Genomic DNA, 23,435 nt, shown 5'->3' with positions numbered 1-23,435 from the left:
ACTGGGATTAGGGCTGGTGTGTGCACGAACAGGAGTGACCAGCAGCCCATTCTGTCTTACCAGCCAATCACGTCCTAATGCTTGCTACTGCGTCAGCGCTCACCCGTGCGCTTTCATTGGCTTTCTTCAGCGGCAGGTCTCCCAAGGCACTGACCATTGATCTGCTGGAGCAGCAAGGTTTCGATGAGAGCAACCTTCCTCCTCTTCACCATGCTCACAACGTCACTGTGCCAGGCACGGCAGCTCTCTGGTGCGATGCGTTATCTCTGTATGGAAGTGCAAAGGTGAACTATTTTTATTTAGCTGTGTCACTGACCCTGCATGCTTTAAATTCATTCCTGTGCTTTTGTTCAGCTTGCAAAGTCCCCTTCTCCTTCTGTGTTTTTAGTTTGTTTGGGAGAGACGGGATAAAAAACAACTTACAGGTCGTATAACAGCATTTACAATAATGTACAGAAGACGCTGCTGGGCCAAACAAAAAAAGCAGTGTTTTCTATTTTCCACCTTTCAATCTGTTTTCAAAACATCTGTGTCTACCTTTTATATATGGACTAAAGAATAATAAGAACTTGTCATACTGGGTCAGATCATTAAGCTCAGTATCCTGTTTCCAACAGTGACCAATCCAGGTGATAAGTACCTGGCAGGATCCCATAAGGTCAATAGTGTCAAGGTTTGTGGCATCTGGGAAACCCACTTGGAGTGTGGCGGGATTGCAAAGCAGAACTCAAGGCAAGATAAGGGCTGGTCTTCCACCTAGCCAGACCCCTCCCCTGCAGGTTGAGCCCTTGGGTTCTGGGGGCGGTAGGTCTCTGCGGCGGCAGTATATATGAGTCCGTACAGGCTAGGCAAGGCCGGAGAGGCACAGCTGGACAGGCAAGGCTGAGCAGGCGAGGCTAGAAGGATGAGGCAAGGATGAAGGCAAGACTTGATGAGGCAAGCAGGACAAGACAAGGCTGAAATGGATACTGGGCAGGATCTGAAACTAGACAAGACACTGATTGAGGCAAGGCAAGATAAAGACAGGACTGTGGTAGAGGCAAGTCTTGTCATGCCCTGCCAGTTCTGTCTGTTCCAGGCAGGGCATGACAAGACTAACCAAGGACAAGACCAAACAAGGCAGACTAGGGCAGGAGTTAGACAAGGCAGACAAGGATAATACCGAACAAATTACATAGCAGCCCAAAGGCAACAAGGCAGGAAGCCTGTAGGCTACTAGGAAATAGGAAGGCCTGGAGAGGCCACAAGGCAGGATATAAGGCAGAACAGGCCAAGGGCCCTTGAGGCCTCAAGGCAGGGCCTCAAGGCAGGATACTAGACAGAATAGGCCTGAAGGCCTCAAAGCGGAGCAAGGAGAATGAAGGCCGGAAGGCCACAAGACAAGGCAGGTAGTAAGAAGGCTTAAAGGCCACAAAGCAGGAAGGCCAGAATGCCATAGAGCAAAACAAGGAACAGGGGCCAGGACATGGAGCCAAGAGTGACACCATGCAAAGGCAAGGATACAGTAGCAAGGGAGGTTTACATACGGCTGAGACTTGGGCATGGCATAGACAGAGAGGAGGAGCTTTGCAAGGCTGGAGGCTAAGCTCACTGGAGGTCTTTGCTGGTGGGGAGGCGTCAGTGTAGGCAGTAACAGGGTAGGATGTGACTGCGAGGCAGGCAAAATCCTAACATAGATTTATTTATTTATTTTATTTATTTAACATTTTTATATACCGACCTTCATGAAAGAAATTCATATCAGATCGGTTTACAAATAACATGAGGGGAATAACAAAGTCAACCATATAACAAGAAATGAAAGTTACATATAACAAGGGGTATTAACCTGGAGGGCTAGGATAGCCGGAGCGATAGAAGGCATAACTGAACAAGTTAGATAATACAATAATATGATGAGAAGAGGCATAAGTGTATAGGCTACACTTGTCAGAGAGTTTAGGTAGGAGTCAGTGTCTGAATTAGTGAGGAATTGCTGGATCTGTAGGTTAAGTGAAGGCCTGGATGAAGAGCCATGTCTTAAGATTTTTACGGAAGGTAAGCGGGCATGGTTCTATTCTGAGTTCTGTGGGCATCTTGTTCCAGATGGCTGGGCCAGCTGTAGAGAAGGTTCGTTCTTTGGTTGATGATAGGCGAGTAGATTTCGTTGTAGGGGGTTGCAGGGTGCCTTTATATGCTTCTCGAATCGGTCTGTCTGATGAGTATAATTTGAGGGGAATCTGGAGGTCTATCTTAAGTATTAACATAGAATCTGGAGATTCTATGTTAATACTTCTCTGGCAGCCTTCAGACATAAATATATTTACTTCTGCCTGAGACAGGTGTAACTTCACTTTGGGCCATTATTTCTTAGATGGGAGGGGATTTGTCATGTTTAAAGCTTTTTTTACTTTTTGAAAGATAGGAAAAATAGTTGCAGTGAGCCCTCTTCTTTTCACAGTCCCAAACCAACCCAATCCAAGCCCCAGCAGAGAGAGACGAAACCTTCCCCCAGCCCCTCTCACCTGCCGCGGCCACGCAAGCCCCCAGCAGCAGCAGTAGAAGGGCGTCCATGGTTGCCGGTCTCCCATGCGAGGCGGCTTCCAACAGCCCTGCCGACAAAGATGAATATGCGCACGCCCCTACGTCCAATTTGGGCGCTCAAGGCAGTGAAGGCGCATGCGCCAGGTCACAGCCAAATTGGACGTAGGGGCGTGCGCGTATTCATCTTCGCCGGCGGGGCTGTTGGAAGCCGCCTCGCATGGGAGACCGGCACCCATGGACGCCCTTCTACTGCTGCTGCTGGGGGCTTGCGTGGCCGTGGCCAGGGCAGGTGAGCGGGGGCTGGGGGAAGTTTCGTCTCTCTCTGCTGGGGCTTGGATTGGGTTGGTTTGGTTTGGGACTGTGAAATTTCGTCTCTCTCTGCTGGGGCTTGGATTGGGTTGGTTTGGTTTGGGACTGTGAAATTTCGTCTCTGCTGGGGCTTGGATTGGGTTGGTTTGGTTTGGGACTGTGAAATTTCGTCTCTCTCTGCTGGGGCTTGCCTGACGCTTGGATTGGGTTGGTTTGGGACTGGGAGGCTAAGTGCGAGAAGCATTTTTTTCTGTGGATTGGGTTGGTTTCGGACTGGGTGGCTAAGTTCACCACACTAACGCCAGGGTCAGGGTAGGTTGTAAATTAGCAGGTTAAAGACGCGGCAAGATAGCAGGTAAAAAAGGAGATAATCGGGGCGCACGTTACTGTATGGGAGGGAATAGCTAATCCGATCGTTTACATATTATATACATGCCGCGGGCGGAAAGGGATACGCGTCGAATTCAAGAAGCGGTAAGGATCGGTAAAAAAAGGATAGTGAATCGCGGGTTAGACTTACGCGGCCAAATTGTGAGTACACAGCGGGTTAGAAACGGGGTAACTGTGGCCGTGCTTTACTGTATCTGCCTATTAGGTAGGCTGTTCTATGTAGTTCATTCCAAGCTGTCTGGACATCTTACCCTAGGAGAGATAGAGTGGAGATTAGAGCTTCAAAATAGTAACATACATGCCTATGTTGTAAAAGGATATGCAGCATTGCTAGTGCTAAGGCAACAAGAGCTAACCAAATGTGCAAAGGGGATGAGATTTTCTTTTTCTCATTTCTATATATGTGTGAACCTTTCTTAACTCTTGCTTATCATTTTTTTTTAGCTTCCCTAATCATTTTTTGCTGTTTTTTTATTCACCAGGAATGAAAGGTTTTTATTCTTTTAATTCAAATTCATTCCCTATTGATTCCTGTGGAATAGGACCACCTAAGACATTTTGAGCTCATTTAAAAGAGGCAATGTAGTGGTTGAAAATGTAAAGCTTTATCGTTTTCTTCGTTTCTTTGGTTTGAGCTGTGGCTTGCATGTTCAGCGGGTTCCCTCTTCTCAGGAATTTCTGAAAACAGAGAGTCTGTCATACATATTGGATAAAATAGTGTGGCTGCCGTGGGTAGTCCACTTGAATACATGGAAAGAAAGGTTAAAAAAAATAAAAAAATATATAAGGTGGTGCCTTTATTATTGGACTAACTTTTGAACTGACAAGAAAAGATTCAGCAGAGACCTTGGTTTCTTATCCCATAATGAGACATAAAATTATACTGCCTGTTACTTCTGATCACCCATAAAACCTTGCCTCCTCTGCCCCCTCCCCCTCCCCTTTACAATATCATGGGAATGCCTTCTAAAAGGCCTCTTTTACTCATTCTGGTCTAATCTGAGCAAGAGACTATTAGCTTTTAACAGCTAGAAATGTACTGATAGTCCAGTAAAGAGGAATCACTTTATATACTTTTGTTTTTATTTCGTACTCTTTCTTTCCGTTCATGCATATTGTAGTTAAGCTGATAATATTGTATGCATTTCTGAGATGGTGTGGGGTAAAACCATGCCATGGGGGGGAGGGGGGGCTGTGTTTGCTTTTCCCAAGACACATAGGGCATCTAATTTGCATTTTTTTAATAATAGGTTCTGATTAGTTTTAATTTCTCAAAGTCATAAAATGTCTGGGGAAAATGTTATCTAAGCCCCAAATCTGGCAGAATTAAACCATCAGCGGGTTAAGTTTGTTTGACATTTTGTATGCTTCTGCTGCTGTTTCCTCCCTACAAAATTGTCTTCTCTCTCTTCTAGCGTTCTGCACATATTGTCTGGAATTACTATTTCTTTCTTTGCAGAAAATAAAGAAAACTTTTTTTTTTTTAAATTTCTGCTTATTTGTCAAGGTGCCATAATCCCTCTCTACAGAATGTAGCAGGCTTGTCTGTAGCTGTTTTTCTTTCACTTTTTTTTTGCCTCTCTAAATCTTAAAAATAATAAGAGAAAAACCAGCTTTATTATCAGTTCATGCATTTATTGCGAATGAAAAGTAAACCTTATATAAATACAGATATGTTTCTAAAAAATATTACATGGTGTTTTTTTTGTTTTCTAACGATCCCATCCAGTTTTCTATAGGAGAAATTCTGCAACCTGCTATCAGTTTGGCAGAGCAAGGCTTCCCGGTATCTGAGATTACTGCCTACCACTGGAAGAAGGAGGCCTCTGTCCTTCAGATCCCTAGTAACCCCCACGGAAAAGATCTGCTGATCCACGGAGAGGCACCTGGGCATGGACACATCTTCAGGAATCCTTTCTTAGCTGAAACTTTTAAGGTAGGGATGGATGTTTGAAGATTTATAGGATGCTGGACCCCTCCTCCTTTTATTAAAAGAAAACAAATAACCTGCAGTCACAATTAGTTTGATGCTAAAATGGGGCAATTTTCTCTTTCTTATGAGACTCTTGAACTTAAATTAATCTGTGAAAAAAAGCAAAATCCATTCAGTAAATGATATTTGCAAGGTCATTTTTAAGTTTCCTCTTGGTTTGACTGACTAAAACAAACAATAACAAAGCAAAATACTGCTCATACAAAAATGCCTGTTCTTAGAATTCAGAAACAGTAATTCTGTATTTCATGTGTATTTTTCATAGTTATAAGCAATCTTAAATTGTCTGCTATCACGATCGCTATAGCTAGACATCAGAATATGACACCAAAGTATGATTATGAAATTTGGAAAGTTAGACACAATTGTGGAAGCAACAAATGCTATACAGCACAAATAAAAAAGGGATACTGTTAGAACTCGTGAGTTAGTGGACCCTTGGCCCGAGGTGAAAGATGGTACCGCCCATGGGGAGGAGCCCCACCAGGCCTCAACTTCGGGAGGAAAGGTCAGCAGCAATGGGTAAGACAGCCCAGAGGGTATGGAGAGAAGGATGTGGATACAATTGCCAGAATAGGTCCCCCTAGTGGTAAGGAGATGGGCAGACCCCGAGGCACGAGGATGCAGGCTGAGTATGGAGAAGTGCAGAGAGAGTGGTTCCCCAGGGGTGGAGCCACGGAACGTGTCAGCACTGGAGGTATGACATAGGCTTATCCGAGGAGCGGGGAAGCCCAGGGATCTCTGGCAGTGAGAGAGGACACTAACTCGAGGAGCGGGGGAGAGCGGTACAGTCTGTGAGATGCTGCAGGACGTTACTTTGTGGAGCGGGGAGCGGGGTGTAGTCACTGGGATGTACAAGGCACAACCCCGAGGAGCGGGGGGCGCGACACAGTCATGAATGAAGGCAATGGCCCGTGGAGCGGGATACACCTATGTTGGTCTCCACGAAGCAGAGTAGCGAGGCAATGGCTCGCAGGGCAGGGCACCCTACGTTGAATTTTCAAAAGCAGAGTAGAGCATAGTGGCCCGCAGTGTGGGGTACACCAGTGGTCTTTGCGAGGAGAGTGGTTCCAGGAGGAACCCCGAGGAGCGGGGGAGCTGATAAGCAGAGTCCGAGGCGTGGGGCCCTCCGAGGGCGGATAGCCAGAGACAGGAGCAGGGCCCCCGAGGAGCGGGCACCCAAGAGTGTCTCATGCCGGGAAGAGCAGGAACCAGAACCAGCGTTCGTAGCGATCAGCAGGATTCAGCAAGGAAGGAACTCGTTGCCAAGTCCAGGCCCCGATGGAGCCTAAGAGTCCAGGGCTAGTGATGTCATCAAGGGGAGACGCCCCTGAGTTCCCCGCCCAGGCATCCATAAGGGGGGGGCCATGTAGCGTGTGCGTGCACCTAGGGAGGCCCAGAGGAGACATGGTGATCGGCGGCGTCCTCGCCGCCCTGGGGAGTCCTGGAACGGAGCAGTGAGCGACGGAAGCGGCTGGCCACAGCCGCGAGTTTCCCCAGGGGAGAGAGAGAGAGGCAGAACACACAGTGAGTAATAGCAGTTGCAGCCGTCTGCAACCGACGGTCATAACAGATACAGAGCAGAATTGAGGAAAGAAAGTCTTGACCAGGATGGTACTTGCTAGGTATTGATGGTTAAGGAACTTTAGGAAGGTTTCACTTGCCTACTGTTTGTTATTGATTGCTTTTGGGGCTTTTGGCTAATATTAAGTGTAACATCAAATATGGGGGTTTTGAGCTATAATTAGAACTATTAATAGATAATGGTCCCTTTATGGTTGAAACTGAGAACCTGTATGATATGAGAATGCTAACTCCTGGCCACCTGACCTCACTGGGAACATGCTGACATAATGAGCATTGGCAAAGCAGAAGGATTAAAAACACTGCATTTTTTTTTTAACATGGATCACTTCCTCATCATCCAGTCAGACCAGTCCAGACAAATGGGTTATGCCTACCAACCAGCAGATAGAGACAGAGAATAACAGGGTCACTGACATCACCCCTTAATTACCTCTGTAGTGACCTCAGTCTGCCAGTATTTTCTGTCTCCAGAAAATGGACATTTCATATCCCATTCTCTGGACTGAGGCATGACTAGACTGATCAAGGTGAGGATCTTGGTGGTGGCTCCTGAGATAAAAGCTGCAAGCTCCCTCCTTCAGTTGAGTAGTACCATTGCCACAGGAGATTGGATCAACTCCAGTGGTGAAAGCCTAGTGCTCCATCTCTCTATAGAGCATGGTCTTGGCAAGCAGGCTTCCAGGATATAACTTTTTTTCTAAAGATTGAGTGATCTCCCTCCTTTCTCCTCTTTCTACCTCTTCTCCTTCGCCCATCTTCTCCTTGAGTTTCTTCCCCCCACCCTCCTCCTTGGATTAGACTGAGAGGTTCTTGTCTGCCAATTAAAGTTGAGAAAGTAAAAAAGACAGCTGGCATTGGAGACAGCACAATCTTGAGAGTAGCTGTTGAGTTTCTTCTTTCTCCCCGGGCTGCAGCAGTGTTGGGTGGCGGGGCAATTTTGTAAGACCGTGAGAAAGCTCAGGAGGGGTTGGTGGCAGGAAAGATGTCTGCTCCCTCTGAGCATAGGGAAAAGCCCGCACTGTGTTCAAGCTGCAGCCTAAAGAAGATGCAGCCAGGAGGATCTCTCAGGCTTTGCCGTGGGAGTGTGGTTGAGCAAGGGAGCTTTGAGCTTGTGATGGCTGCTCTTCCAGGGTTTACTGGGTACTGCTAGGGCTGCTGCCTCAGATGGCCCCCCTTCCTCTGGATTCAGGAGTGGTGACTATCTTGGATCCACAGGATGGTGCAAGATACTTGGATCCTCCTTCTCTCCTGTTCAGCAGTCTGTGGGGGAAACATCGGGGACTCCTGTGATGGCTGAGGCCTTGAAGGGTTTCTTCTCCCCTTCTTTTCCCTTTGATTTCTCCTTTGCCTGGGCTGGTGAGTTCTTTAAGTGCATTCATCAGGTCTTTGAGATGGGAAGGAGTTTGGTCCTGTGGTCTGCTCCAGATTTTTCTGCCCCCTTTTGGTTCGGGGTCTTCAGGCAGGAAGAGACCTAGAGGGAGTAGAGACGAGGTTAGAGGACGATTTTGGTTCTGGTTTGAAGGACTCTCTTGAGGGATTCCTCTGGGTGTCCCTTCTGAGGGGGATTTGGAGGAAGGGGAATATCCTCCGGAAGGGGAGGATAGTTCTTCAATAGTTAGGCTGTTCCATAGGGAACAGCTGACCAGATTGATTTCTCAATCCTTGAGAACTCTGAATATTGCTGATGAGTCAAAGGAGGAGACCTCTAACTTGGCAGAAGATCCCATTTTGATTTATATCAGGAGGCCTTCTAGATCCTTCTTGTTGCATAAGGCAATTAAGGTTCTGATTGATCTGGAATGAGTATCTCCTAAAGTGAGTTTTAGAGGTGATCAGGCATTGGCCAAGCTTTACCCTCTAGCTCTTTAGCAGAGGGATAAATTACAATTTCCCAAGGTAACTTAGGATAGAATTGAGTCGATCTTAAAGCAGACTTCTGAGGCTGCTAGTATGGCCCTTCTTAGTGGCCTGTAGCTGTATAGAAGCTACGTTTGGCTTGCAACTGGCTCAGTGTGCGCAGGAGGAAGTAGATGACACTTCAGTTGTAACCTGAAGCTGCCTTCCTTGCTGATGCCTTGATTTAGTTAGGGCTTCTGCCAGGGGCACTGCATTCATTGTCATGGCACAGCATTTTCTTTGTCTGTAGTATTGGTTGGAAGATTCCATTTCTAAGTCCAGCTTAACTAATTTTTAAAGGGCAGCTGCTGTTTGCAAAGATCTGGAGAAAATGGCCAAAGTGTGGGGCAACTCCAAGATTGTTGGAGGATCAGTCTCTGAGTTCTTCTCTCTCTCTGTTGGCCCGCAGTAGGCTCCAAGATTCATGTAGGTTTCATCTGAGGGGTTCTTCCATTTCTTCTCATTCTTAGAAATATTGGCCATTTGACAGGTTTCAGACTTTTTGCTCTAAGAGAAGGCAGTAAGGATGGACCTTTGGTGGCTGGGTCTTCCAAGGCTTCTTAGTGAGGTTTTGGGAGCCCATTCCCTGGTGCCAGCCATCTGTCAAGGTTTTATCAGAGATGGGCCCAAATTACCTCAGATCACAGGATCATGGAGGTCATTCAGGATGGCTAAGCTATAGAATTTTCTCGTTCAGTTGCAGATGCTTTATGGTCTGCTCCTGTCATTCAGTGGCAAAATGGGAGGCAGTAACAGTGACTTTCGTGCAACTTTTCAATTTGAGGGTGGTGGTCCCAGTACCAGCTCTCCAGAGGGGTCTGGACTGTTATTCCATTTACTTTGTGGTCCCCAAGAAAGGGGCTCCTTCTATCCCATTCTGAATTTGTAGTATGTCAACAGGTCTCTTCGGGTGATTCACTTTTGGATGGAAACCTTGGTCAGTCATTCTGGCTGTCAGGTGGAGTGAATTCCTGACCTTATTGGACATTTCAGAGGTATAGATTTGAGAGGCGCATCAGATGTTCTTTTGCTTTGCGGTTTTGGGGATACATTTTCATTTCCAAGCTCTTCCCTTTAGTTTGGCCATGGCGCCACAAACCTTATTGAAGGTCATGGTGGTAGTATCAGTGGGATTCTGGTGCATCCACATCTGAATGATTTATTTATTTATTTATTTAAAAAGTATTTATATACCGTTTTTTAAAAAAGAAATTTTATCAAAAACGGTTCACAGATTTAAAACCAAAAATAAAATAATCAAAATAAAATGGAATTTTTAAACTTTACATAAAAATTGGTAATAACTAGACAGAATGCTAGTATATAAGGTTATTAAAAATATAAAAAGTTTGGAACCATGGGCTTATTGTTTTGGGGGAAAAGGGGAAAAAGGGGGGGAAGGGGAACGGGAGGAGGAAGGGGAAGTGGGAGAAATAGAGCGTAAAAATTATATGAGATAAAGGGAAGAAGGGAGAAGGGTATGATAGTTGGAAACGTGTGAATGAGCAGGTATGTTGTAGTTATGTGTAGTATAAATGGGATTGTAATGGGTGTAACTATGTTTAAGAGGGTAATTTCGGTATTGATGATTAAGTTTAATTAGAAGACGTGTTGAATGCAAGTTGAAAAAGATATGTTTTGAGAGATTTTTTGAAATGTGCAGGATGATTGGTTGATTCAAGCAAAGTCAGAGGAGGAGAATGTGAATCACCAGAAGGGTGGTTCAGTTGATGCAGGAGTTAGGTTGGATTGTCAGCTTTTTCAAAAGCAGTCTGTAGCCTTTGCAAGCTCTGGAATATCTGGGGGCCCTTTTCAATTTGAAAGAGGGTTGTGTTTGTCTGACAGGCCAAAAGATTCTAAAATTGTCCTTGCTTTCGGTCAGGTTTCCAACTGTGTGGTCTTATCTGTAGCTTCTCGGTTCCATGGCTGCATCCTTAGACTTGATGCCTTGGGCAAGAGAACACATGCATTCTCTTCAGAGGGCCTTGCTGTACAGGTGGGATCCTCAATCTTGGATTACCGTGTTTGTCTATATGTTCCGGATATTGTCAGGAACAGTTTGCAATGGTTTTCAAGAATCTGACGTTTGGGGTGGACCTCAAGCTTCCTGTCTGGCTGACAGGGATGACAGATGCAGGCCTAGTGAGATGGGGGGGGGGCCGGGGGGGCCACTGTCAGAATCAAATCATCCAGAGACACTGGTTGGCGATGGAGGCAACTTGGTTCATCAATTGGTTGGAGGCCAGTGCCATTCGGTTGGCTCTGGTTCACTTTGACAATGTTCTGTGTGATCAAGTTGCTCAATAATGTCTGACAACACCACAGTGATGGCACATCTGAAGCATCAAGACAGTAGCAAGAAGTCTGCAGGTGGCAGAGGAGGTGAATTTGCTGCTCAGTTGGATGGAAAAGAATCTGAAGGAGATCTCAGCTTCGCATATTGCAAGAGTGGATAATGTGCAGGTTGACTTCCTCAGTTGCCATGTAGTGGATCCAGGACAATAGTGGTGTTCAATCCATTTGTGGCCAGGTGGGGCATTCCTCAGATGAATCTGATGCAAAGTTGTGGAGTTTTTTCAGTCACAGGCGAGAACAACCAACATTGGGTTAGGATGCTTTAGTTCAACATTGGCTGGCAGATGAAGTTCTTTACATTTTCTACCATGGCCATTGAAAGAGTGGTTCAATGGATAGGGAGTCATCTAGAATTGGTGATTCTATTAGCTCCGGACTGACCCAAACATCCTTGGGATGCGGATCTTGTGTGGCTGTTATGGGAGGAGCCATTACAGTTCTGAATGAGTACCCGGATCGATTTTGTCTTATGGCCTAGCCCTTGAGAGGAAACATTTATCAGGGAAATATTATTCCCCTGAGGTGATAAATACCTTTCTGAAAGCCAGGAAGCCTTCAGCCCTTGCTCATGTGCATGTTTGGAGAATCTTTGAGCAGTAGTGTGCTGCCAGATGTTTTCTTCCTATGCAGGTGCCAGTTCCAATGATTCTTGGCATGTTACAGGAAGATCTATGTAAGGATTTGTCCATCTCTTTGAAGGTTCAGATGGCTGTTATCGGGGACAAGTATTGGGTAATCCATTGTCTTTTAATCCATATATTTCTTGCTTCCTTATGTTACGCCTGTTGGTCGCAGACTGCTGTGACCTCTAATGCACACCTCTTTTTTCCCCGCTCCATCAAGTCTGGGAAGAATGGCAGCCTCTGCCAATCCCCGCCGACCTCTCCAGCGTTCCCAGGACAGCGTCAGTGCTGCCATCTTGGACCTGGAATCACCTAGGCGCACGCGTGTGCGCAAGCGCAAGGATCTCTCTTGAAGACATCATGGAGGGAACCTCGGGGGCGTCCCCTCCTGATGAAGTCATCCCGCTTGTGTATTTAATCCAATCAGCCTTTGCCTTCCTTGAGTTAGCAAGGAGTTCCGTCTTACTGAATTCTCCTCTTTCAAGGACTTCCTGTTCCCGACTTGGTCTTGGCATTTGGATGCTCTGAGTACCTGCTCCCCTGCGTCCCGGCTATCCGCTCCTCGGAGGGCCTACCTGCCTGACTGCTACAGACCTGCTTCTCAGCTCTCTCTCTCTCTCTCTCTCTCCAGGAGCCATCTTCTATGAGTACCTCTACTGACTTCTACTTTATGAACTGTGCTGAGGACGCCACATGGTGTACCCCGTACCCTGGGCCACTAGTGCCTTCCTCCGATAGAAGTCATTTAGCTGTCCTGCACTACAGAATATCTGCACACCAACTTCAGGAGCCACTTCCGGGTTCTGGCATCTCTACCACTTCTTCAACATCTACTATACCGACAATATTGGTGTACCCCGCCACTACCGGATCTGTGTTACTGAGGTGCCTACACTCGTCAGAGGGGATCCCCGGCGTAACCCGCTCCGTGGGCCACTACTGGATCTTCTCATCTGTGGTTTCACTCTGGGCATTCCTCATTGCTCAGCACTGAACTACATCTGCTGTTCTGTGGACATTATTGTTTTCTCCATTTATAATAAAGTCTCTATTTCTAGCCGTGCTCCATGCCACTGAGTCTGCGTCTGCTGATGGTGAGACTCACAGGGCACCTCCCTGTGGGTGGAAACACCTCTCATCTCATCCCAGGGTTCACATTCTTCCATAAACATAACACCTTATAGGAGTGAAATATATTGGGCCTCCTCTGTGTACCTCCATTCCTTTGTGGGACCTCAGTCTGAGTCGACCTTTTTGGCTGCTCCTCAGTTCAAGTCTATCCGGTTGATTTCAGTTAGGCTTCTTATGTTGAACGTGGTTTTTCTGGTGGCTGTTTGTTCAGCTAGGTGGGTTTCTGAATTGCAAACACTTTTTGGTAGGGAGCCATATCTGGTTTTTTTTTTTTTTTGAAAGATGAGGGTCAAAATCCAGATAGTGCTGTCCTTTCTTTCCAAGGTGGTTTTGGCATTTCATGTTAATCAGGTGGTGTTTTTGCCTTCCTTTAAAAGGGATTTGGAAGGAAGGAATTATCATTCCCTGCACTCCTTAGATGTGCAGTGGGTGCTGTTACGGTACCTCAAGGCTACTAATGATTTCCAGACGTCTGATCACCTTTTTGTTTTGTTTGAGGGTCCGCATAAGGATGATACTACCTCTAATGTTTCTATTTCATGCTGGATTAAGGAAGTCATTCGGACAGCATACGTGGATTGTGCTAAGCCCTTGCCTAAGCAGGTGCGAGTGCATTCTACTAGGGTTCAGGTGACATCATGGGTGGAGCTGCACTCCATGCTTCCCCTAGGTGGCAACTTGGTCTTCACTGCGTAGTTTCTAAAAGCATTATAATCCAGATATGGAGGCTAGATAGGAGACTGTTTTTGCCGCTGAGGTTCTGAGAGCGAGTTTGGCAGGGTCCCAACCTAGAGGTAGTATCGTCCTTATGCAGACCCTCAAACAAAACAAACAGGGTACATCCCATTTCTCTGCACTGCTCTGAATAGATGATGAGGAAGGTGAAATGAGTTCTTACCAGATAATTTCCTTTTCTTGAATACAGTCAGACCAGTGCAGGATCCGCTCTGTGCTCCTGCCAGATTCCACTGTTTCTTCTGTCACTGTATACAGAGACTCTGGTGCTCTTCAGAACACTGTGTGTCTGAGCAGATGAGTTTGTATTCCACTATTCTGCTATACCTTCCATCCTGTTTTACTGTTGCGTTTCCTTTGGGTTTTGGAAGCTCTTTGGTTTGGTAGAAAAACAGAAAAAAAAAATGAGTTAATGGGGAAGAAGTCTGTGTTTCAAATTATCTAATTTTGTCCAGAATTAGCTTGTTGCAGATCATACTGGCAGGCTGAGGTCAGCACAGGGGTGTATAAGGGGTGACATCAGCGAGCCTGTTATTCTCTGTCTCCATCTGCTCGTGGGTGGGCATAACCCGTTTGTCTGGACTGGTCTGATTGTATTCAAGGAAAGGAAATGATCTTGTAAAAATTAATTTCACCTTCTTTGGCCTTTTTTTTTTTTTCTTTTATTAAGATCGAATGGAAGGTCTGAGCCCTCCTTAGCTTTTTGGCTGAAACTTGAGTACATGTACAGTATGAGGGGTGTAACACTCTACCATCCAATCCAAGAGGGGACCCAAAAATCATTATAACTATGGCCAAAGCAGGAGGATTAAATCTCCTGTTAAAATACGTAAACAGGAGATTGAATTCATACAGCAAGTGACTGAAAACTGGACTGTAAATCAAATAAGTACCAATAACTGTAACAGTAGCATTTAAAAAGAAAAAAAATGAAAGAAAAGGTTTAAAATATTGTAGAAAACAAGTCAGAAGCCTAACTGAGAAGTTGGAAGTGTTGGAAGTCCTCCCAGGATCCCAGCGCTGCTGGAGAGTGCCAAGGTTCCATGATTCCTTATTCACGTTGCGTCAATGGCAAACTCTCAGCCAATGTTCTGAGAAGGTGCAGCTCTCGAAACAAAAGAGAGAAAAGTTTGTGCCCTGCCTTACTGTACATTTATTATTGCAAACAATAGAGCCAGCGTGAATGTTGTTATTTCTTAATTTCTTTTGCTTAAAACCGTGAAGGCACAAAATGGTCACCGTTACAAATAGCAACCCGCCAGGGCTTCTTCTTGTTTTACCACCATGTGAGAGCCAATGCAGACTTCAGTTTAGTGTAATTTTCAGTGCTTTGATGCAGAAAGAGACTCCTCTGTTGTTTGCTGAATCCCATGTGTAAAGTTTTAATAAGAATACAAGAACAAGAAATGCCAGGCTGGGTCAGACCAAGATCCATTGAGCCCAGGATCCTGGCTCTGACAGTGGACAGGCCAGATTGCAAGGACCTGGCAGATTCCCTAAAGCAGATCTATTTCCTGTTATTCACTGCCAGGGACAGCCATGGCCAGGGCTGGTTCTGTAATGAGGCAGAGTGAGGTGGCAAAATTTGGAGGTGAAAACAGTGCCTCCCATGGCCGTCTCACCTAAGCCACTAACCACAAAGTTAAAGGCATGCCGGTGGGATTCGCACACCACCTTCCATCCTCCCTGGTGGGCTGGAAGAGGACCCTTATGGGCGTAGAAAAGTGATGTACTCAGTAGTTGAAGGAGAGAAGAAGCCCAGCCCGCCATCAGAAAATAAGCAGTAGCCCCACCTGCGGGCTGAGAAAAAGAAAAGACCCAGTGACCGCTGGTGGAGCCCAACCCGCTGGCGGCTGAAGAACAGCAAGTGCCCAACTCCTGGCAGCCAAAGAATAGGAAAGGCCTGGTGGTGGCCAAACAAGAGACAAGGCCCAGCAGCAGAAGAAAATATGAGGCCCCAGCTGCCTGATGAGCTCATCTGCCTATAGCCAAAACAGAAAGGGGAGACTGAGCTTGATTGATAGCAAGCGTGAGTGAGGTGGAGGGGAGAGAGTGTGGATATGCTTTGAGAGAGCATGGGTGTGTGTGAGCATGAAAGAGCAAGTGTGAGAGAGTGTGCATATGTGTGTGTGTGAAAGAGCAAATATGTGAGCGTGCATGGTTGGTGAGAGCATGTATATGTAAGAAAGTGCATGTTATGTGAGAGCTCATGGATGTGTGTGAGAATATGTGTATGTGTAAGAGCATGTGTGGTGTGAGTGTGAATGAACATGTGTGAGAGAGGGAAGAGAAAATTCTCCCTTCCTGCCAGTCTCCTACCTCCCCCAACACTAATCCATGGAAATCTCAGAGTGACTGGAAATCAAAAATTCCCAGGTATGGAAAGTGGGAATTTTTTTTATTTTTGCTAGGTTTAATTATTGGGCGCTAATTCATATGTCTGCTATTTTGAAATATTTTATTGGTGTTTCGGGAAAATGTTATGATTTTGATATGAAATTTTAATTATTGGATGTTATGCTATTCATCAGCTGCTTTGAAATATTTATTCTTTTTAGTATGATTTTACTGTTATAATTGTTGTATATGCCTTGATTTTATTGTTTTGAGGAACGGTATTTCCATTTTCAGTTGCTGCACTGCATGTAGTCTGACTTGTTGCAGTTTCCAGTTCAGTTTTTTCCTACACGTTTCTGTTTGTACTTTATAATTTCTTTATTCTGTATTTGGTGAGATTGGCTTTGCGCTGCAGGTGTGACTGAGATGAGGTATCCTGCTAGTATGTAGTTTGTATAGGGATCTGTAGCAGGCTGTTACTAACAGGAGGTGTATTGGTGTTTAGGGCATGGTGCAGTATTTGCAGTGTTGCCTTTTCATAGTTAGGATTTGTATTGTTTGAGTGCTGGCAGTTAGTGTTCGTTTAGTATGGGAGGTTTACTGTATGTAATTATAATTCAGTTTACTCATGTATTCCTGGCGGCAAAGCCCACAACCAACAAGTATTACATTAGGCTTAATACCTTATGTTTCCTGGCACCACAGATATTTTTAATTCAGAAGGCTGTACTTTGAATGTCCTTTTTCACGCAGAATTATTCATTGTGTGTGGTAAGGGCACAAGGGCATAAAGTTCATGGAGGATGCTCTAACGCTCTTGCACCAGGCTATGGAGTGCGCGCCACACACAGACCCCACCATTCACTGATGTCCCACATTTCCAGTGGGCAAATGCTGGGGAAGGGTGGGTGGCAGGTGGCAGGGTTCCTGGGAGTGTGGCAGGGTTGCCAGCGTCCTAGAAATATTATCACCGGCTCGCTTTCTGCCACTCCTCTGGGAACTTGGACCCTGCTTTCCCCTTCCGCAGCATTTCAGATCACGGAAAGGGCCAGACTCCGAGGGGACCCCCCTTGCCTTCTCTTGATGATTTGACTTGTGCCATGCCGCGAGGGGAGGGGGGGGGCGGGGGGAGAGGAATGGTGGCAGGAGTGCCATCTCCTCCCTCGCCTGAGCGCTCCTGGATAAGTCCAAAAAGTGCTATTTAGATGGACTTTTCAGACTTATCTGGCTAAAAAGATCCAGCTATATTCTGATATATCTGGATACGTGCTGCTACTTAATCTGGGCAAGTTCAAATTTGTCCATCTAAATAACAACAAAGGTGCTGCTTATTCGGATAAGCATGTTTGTACTTCAGATTTTAAAAGGAAACGTAAATAGATTTTACTTACATTAATTAGATGCTTTTATTCCACGTAAGTTGGCTTTTACATGTGTAAGTCAGGGGATTTTATAAAGGAAAATTAGTTTCTTACCTGATAATTTTCGTTCCTGTAGTACCAAGGATCAGTCCAGGACACCTGGGTTGTGACTCTGCACCAGTAGATGGAGACAGAGCAAGATCTGTCGGACTTGGCTACATATAGCCACGTGCCTCACACAGCCCCTCAGTCTTACATAATGTCAAAGTAGAACAAGCTAAATAACTAACCCCAACGGGGCCCGATTCAAAACCCCAACGGGAACAAGCTCTCGGACTTGGCCCGAATCAGCCAATCGTCTAAGTAGGGGTGCACCAGAAACCCTTCCCGTCGGAGCTGAGCCGCTACCACTACCACTACCATTACCTTCGTGAATGTGCGGGGAGCCGTGGCTAGACCGAAGGGAAGGGCCCTGAATTGGTAGTGCCTGCCCAGAATGCAAAACCTGAGGAATCGTTGATAAAACGGTTGAATGCCGATATGGAGGTACGCTTCCATGAGGTCCAGAGACGCTAGGAACTCGCCCGGACGGACCGAGGCTATTACGGACCGAATCGTCTCCATTTTGAAATGGGGAATGCGAAGACATCTGTTTACCCCTTTTAGATCCAAGATTGGCCGTGCTGTGCCGTCCTTCTTTGGTACAATGAAATAAATGGAGTAACGGCCCTCGCCTCGTTGGTCGTGAGGTACGGGAAGTACTGCCCCCAAGCTTACCAGGCGCCGCAGAGTACCCTCCACGGCTTCGCACTTCCGAGGACACTTGCAGGGGGACACCAGGAACTTGTCTGTAGATGTCCTTGCAAAATCTAACGCGTAGCCTCTTCTTATCACGCTGAGGACCCACTGGTCTGATGTTATTTTGGCTCATTCCTCGTAGAACAATTCCAGCCGAGCCCCTACGTTTGGGACGAGCGACTGGAGCTGATGCGAGGGATGGACTGGCCGCCTTTCATTGGGAGGGCTTGGACCCCGAGCCTCCCGGGGTCCCCCCTTGCCTCCCGAACCGTTTCCCTCGAAAGGACTGCGGCCAGGAAGAGGATCGGGAGGAACCCGCACGGTAGGAGGGACCGGAGGACCTCTGGGGCCGAGATTTCCTGTTCCCCCGGAACCTAGACCTACTAGAAAAAGAAGATCGAGTCTGAAACCTATCTTCAGGTAGCTTAAAAGCCCTGTTTTCCCCGAGGGACAACATCAAATCATCTATCTCCTTGCCAAACAACAACTTGCCCTTGAACGGTAGCGCTCCGAGGTGAGCCTTGGACGACCCATCCGCCGCCCAGTTGCGGAGCCAAAGGAGACGCCGCGCTGAAACTGCCGAAACCATGGATCTGGCTGAAGTGCGAAGGAGGTCATGTAGGGCATCAGCGCTATAAGCTATCGCCTCCTCCAGACGGTCGGCTTGCGTGGCTTCTTCCTGTGATAGGTCAGCATTGGCCTGGAGAACCTGGGCCCAGCGCAGGCTCGCCCTCATGGCGAAGTTGCTACAGATAGCCGCTCGGACCCCCAAGGCCGAAACTTCGAAAATCTTCTTCAGCTGCAGCTCAAGTTTCCTGTCTTGTATGTCCCTGAGGGCCGTGGCCCCTGTGACCGGAATTGTCGACCTCTTCGTCACCGCTGACACGGCTGCATCCACCCTCGGCAACCGGAGAAGCTCCAGGGCATCCTCTGGCAGTGGGTAAAGCTTATCCATGGCCTTGCTGACCTTCAGACCCAGCTCTGGCGTATCCCACTCACGGAACAAGATATCGGACGCCGCAAAGTAGAACGGGAAAGCCACGGCTGGCCCGGTGAGACCCAGTAGCACCGGATCCATGTTTGCGTCAGGCCGAGATACCACCGGAGGTGCTTCCACCCCCAGCTCCTGGAGGATAGCCGGTATGAGAGGGGCCAGCTCATCCCTCCGAAATAGACGGACCACCTTAGGGTCATCGCCGTCGACGGCCTGCGCACCTTTGCCAGTACCGGGTTGAGAGGAACCGTCCCCCGTAGCACCATCGACCCCCCCCCCCGGGGGCTCTTCAGCCAAATCTTCCTCGTCCTGCGACGAAGAATCCGAGTCCGTGTCCTGCGGCACGCCTCTCAAGGGACGCTTTTCCCTAGGGGGCGTGAGGGTTCTTCTGGAAACCGCTCCGGATTTTCTCTTCCGGGATCCAGAGCTGCCGCCGGATCCCTTGGCGCGAGATTTTCCCTTTCCGCGCTTGCGGCCCTTGTACCTTAGGACTTTGCGCAATAAAAGCGCAAAGTCTGAGGAAAAAGAGGAGTCCGACTCCGAAAAGTCACTTCTGCTGGCCTCCACCGGTGAGTCAGCCGCCCCCCGGAGAGCCCCCCCCCCCGAGGGTGCCCGTTGCGGGGAAAGCGCGGGAGGCATGCCGCCATCTGCCACGGCCTCCCGCGAAATTTCCCGGGCTGACCCTAAAATGGCCGCCACTCCCGCGCTGACAGGGAAGAGATCTGCAGGCCCATCTGCAGCCTTCCCTGCACGCGGTGGCGATCGCGCCGACCGGGACCGGCCCTCCCGACCGGCCCCGGATGGTCCCTCACCGCCTGCCACACAAGCCGAGCAAACCCCGTCGCGCGGGCCGAGCCGCATGCACGGCAGGCCGACCCTCGCGGCATCCGGCGGGACCACGAGCGAAGAAACAAATTGAAATTAAACAATTAAAATAAAATAAACCGATGTGCTGAAACAGCCCCCCCCCACGAAGAGCCCGCGAAGGAACGGAGAGCCGGCACAACAAAAATAAAGTCAACTTTTTTTTTTTTTTTGTACTGACTTGGCGCTGTCCTCGGTCCTGAGGCCTGTGCTCCTGCGGGGGTGAGTGAACCGGGCTCCCCGGTGTCACCCCCAACGCTGCTACTAGCAAGCCGGGTCCTCAACCCTAGCAGCGGCCTCTACCAGGGGGGGATGGTCCCCTCAGAACCTTCAGACCCCCCTGGGAGGCAGGACAGCCGGCGGATCTTCCTGCTGCTGTTTCCTAACAGCCAAAGCTTTCTTCCCTTTTTTTTTTTTTTTTTTTAAACCTTTAAGAAAAAAACCAAAGAAAACTAAGCCTAACTAACTACCAGGCCTAGCCAGAGGCTGTGACTGCACCTGCACCATCTACTGGAGACAGAGTAAGACTGAGGGGCTGTGTGAGGCACGTGGCTATATGTAGCCAAGTCCGACAGATCTTGCTTTGTCTCCATCTACTGGTGCGGAGTCACAACCCAGGTGTCCTGGACTGATCCTGGTACGTACAGGGAACGTGCATGTGGCAATGAAATAAGCAGTTTTACCAGTTAGTCTACCAGTTTGCCCAGTCCATCTGCAGCTCATGAAGACCCTCATGGCCCATTTCACCCCGCCCCCTAGCCAGTCATTTTTTCACTTTTAAGATGTTTACGATCACCCCGGATATTGAGCAGGAGTAAATATATGCAAGTGAAAGACTTACGTGTGTCGCTTTGGCAAATCCGCAGCAAGCTCTGGCACAATCCATAAGCCAGCACAGGCAACCACCTTCAGCAGCAAGCTGCAAGGAGAAGCGAAAAACAAAAGTCCTCAAAGGCCTCTGCTGCCAAACGTGGCAGTCTCCCTGCCGTGGTCTCCACCTCTCCTCCCCTTCTTCTCACTACTAGCCCCACTCTGCGACACGCTTCCCCTCCCGGCGTGGCCCTAGATCAGGCTGTGCCTGTGTGTGAATATGGAGATTGTGAGGCACCATATAGTCAATCTATGCACAGCCACGGCCCTTCCTCCTCCTGGATGCATTTTCTATTTGAGAAAAAAAATCCATCCAGGAAGGTGGGGAGATGGGACCGTGGAACCACAGGGGGAGGCACGTGTGGCAGTGACATATCAGTGGGGGAGGGGCATAGATGAAAGCCTGGGGGAGGGGGAGGGCTGTCAAGGGTAGAATTCTTGTACCAGCCCTGATCCCCCCCCCCCCATGCTTTCTCCATATGATTTTTTAAAAGTAATAAAACTATCAAAGATTCCTGGGAAGACAGGCAAAAATAATTACAATTTGGGAACAATTTGAAATCACCCCTTTTTTTTGTTAAGATTACATTTTAATGATCCAGCTAATGAAAGCAAGTCCCAAACCAAGTATTCTTTGTGCTGTTAGAGGCATTCCCTGACAGCAGTGTGAGGTCAATGCCTGGAAGTACAGGGCTGCTTGCTGTCTCCCACCACTAGATAAGGTAAAAATTATGACCATGCCAGCAAGATCATTGGGAGAAAGCTACAACATGGCTACAAATTCTGGCAATCCCCAAATAACTACAGACTGCAGTACCGTTCCTGATAATGTCTAAGCTGGATTAGTTTTCTCTGTAGTTAAATCTTTTCCTTGGACATGATACATAGAGAATAAATAAAGACGATAGCTCTTCTTTTCCCACGGTTCCAGCCACAGGCGTTCCCTCCGTTAATAAATCAGCGAAAGAGGATATTAGGAATGTCAAAGTGGATTGTTTTTCTCGCACACATTTAATCAGATATTTTTTTTAAACATATAAACTCATACAAAAAGTTCTTAGGAGCTAAGTTCAATCTGTCTTTAGTCGTGCTAACAACTTATGCAAAAGTGCACCGGTCTGCTCCAGCCTAGGGGGAAGGTGGGGCTTGTGCGAGCCACCCATCCTATTAAAAGACCTCGATTGGTAGAAGGCTGTGATTATTTTCAGTAGGCTCAGAGAGTTGAAAAGCACTAGAAAATCAGTGAATTTCTTGTTTTGGCTTAAATCGCAGATTCTGCATGAGCTTGTTTCTTTGTGATGCTTCTTTAGTTTTCACTTTTATTTAAATACCCAGCGAGGCAGCAATGAACATAGCATTCAGTAACCTGAAGTCTGTATTTGGCCTTGCAGCAATGGGCTCTGTTTTATCTCATCCTGCATCCCCTGAGACTCAGGGAGCTGCTTTTGCAATCTTCCATGGAACCACTTGACTCCGAAAGACCACGGAAATGTCAAATATTTATTTTATACACTTGATTGATCGCTTGTCGTACAATCGCAGCCTAAGCGATGGACAATAAAGCAAAAAAGCAATAAGAACATGCTCCAATTACAGATAAGTAATGCATACATACAATGAGTAAAATAGAATAATAACTAAACATACATCATCTGATTAAGACAAAACAAGTAATTCATAAATATTAGGAAATAATTTGTTTTTTTCATGATATAGAAATATCCTGGATCTACAAGGGGTGCAGTAGCAGTGTCTACAGCAATTTCAATGAAAAAGATGCTTTTAAATAAAAGGAGAAATGTTCCAGTTAAAAAGCTGATGAAAGAAATGATGGGTCTGCAGTAACCTAGATTTAATTAATTCCATTTCCTGGCTAATTCACTTTGAGTCTTTAATGCCTGGACCATGACTGGAAATGTAGTGCATGAAAACCTCATCTCAGTTTGTAACATCCTGAAAAATAAAAAAAAATATCCTGTTAAAACAGTGTTGTAGGACAAGTGCAAAACAACATATTATCCAGATAAGAATGATGATACTGAACAAATCACCTGCAAATTGCATCCCTGCCCCAGAAGTCAGCCATACTGCTGCCATAAACTTCCAATCCACTGCCTTTACCTGTATTTAAACATTTTGCACCACAGTGCCTTGCAAAGTTTGATTTATTTTGTTGATTTACATTGCTTTCATTTTTGATGCACTAACTGCCTTGCTAATGGATCTCCATTTTTTTTGTTGTCTTACATTTCACAATAGTTGGTTGGTAATAATATCCAAATACTCCCAACATATGTTTCCATCTCAGGGGATTGTGACTTATGCAATGTTTTCAAGACAGGGGAGGTAATTTTCAAAGAAGTTGCACCTGTAGATGTAACATTCTATTGCAGCAATTTTCAGAAGTCCATTTACACGCGTAAAGTGCACTTAGTGCAGTAAATCCTATGGACAATTCAATGGCATATATTATAGCAATTTTCAAAAGCCCACTTACATATGTAAAGTGCATTTACACCCTAAAATCCAGTTTTATGCGTGTAAATGCTTTTGAAAATCAGGCCCAAAGATTCTCAATAGTTTACTTTATCTCTTTATTTTAAATAATTTATATTTTGCTCACATCCAAAAAAGTCTGAGGCAGATTACAGCATTATGCATGCATAAAA

General features: G+C 46.7%; 1 protein-coding gene across 7 annotated transcripts in view; it reads left to right on the top strand.

Annotated features, from left to right (window-relative positions):
• The window catches only part of LOC115098864 (glutathione hydrolase-like YwrD proenzyme), a 121,403-nt gene that overhangs the window by 6,675 nt on the left and 91,293 nt on the right, over positions 1-23,435 (top strand). For all 7 annotated transcript variants that reach the window (XM_029615907.1, XM_029615909.1, XM_029615904.1 and 4 more), the window contains 2 exons: positions 131-284; positions 4,952-5,158. In XM_029615907.1, the coding sequence (XP_029471767.1) occupies positions 131-284; positions 4,952-5,158 (361 nt within the window). The remainder of the gene's footprint in view (positions 1-130; positions 285-4,951; positions 5,159-23,435) is intronic.

This window comes from Rhinatrema bivittatum, chromosome 9 (assembly GCF_901001135.1).
Source record: "Rhinatrema bivittatum chromosome 9, aRhiBiv1.1, whole genome shotgun sequence".
In the NCBI taxonomy this organism is placed as follows: domain Eukaryota; kingdom Metazoa; phylum Chordata; class Amphibia; order Gymnophiona; family Rhinatrematidae; genus Rhinatrema; species Rhinatrema bivittatum.
Note: the sequence above shows the minus strand (reverse complement) of the source record. Positions and strands in the feature narration are given on the sequence as shown.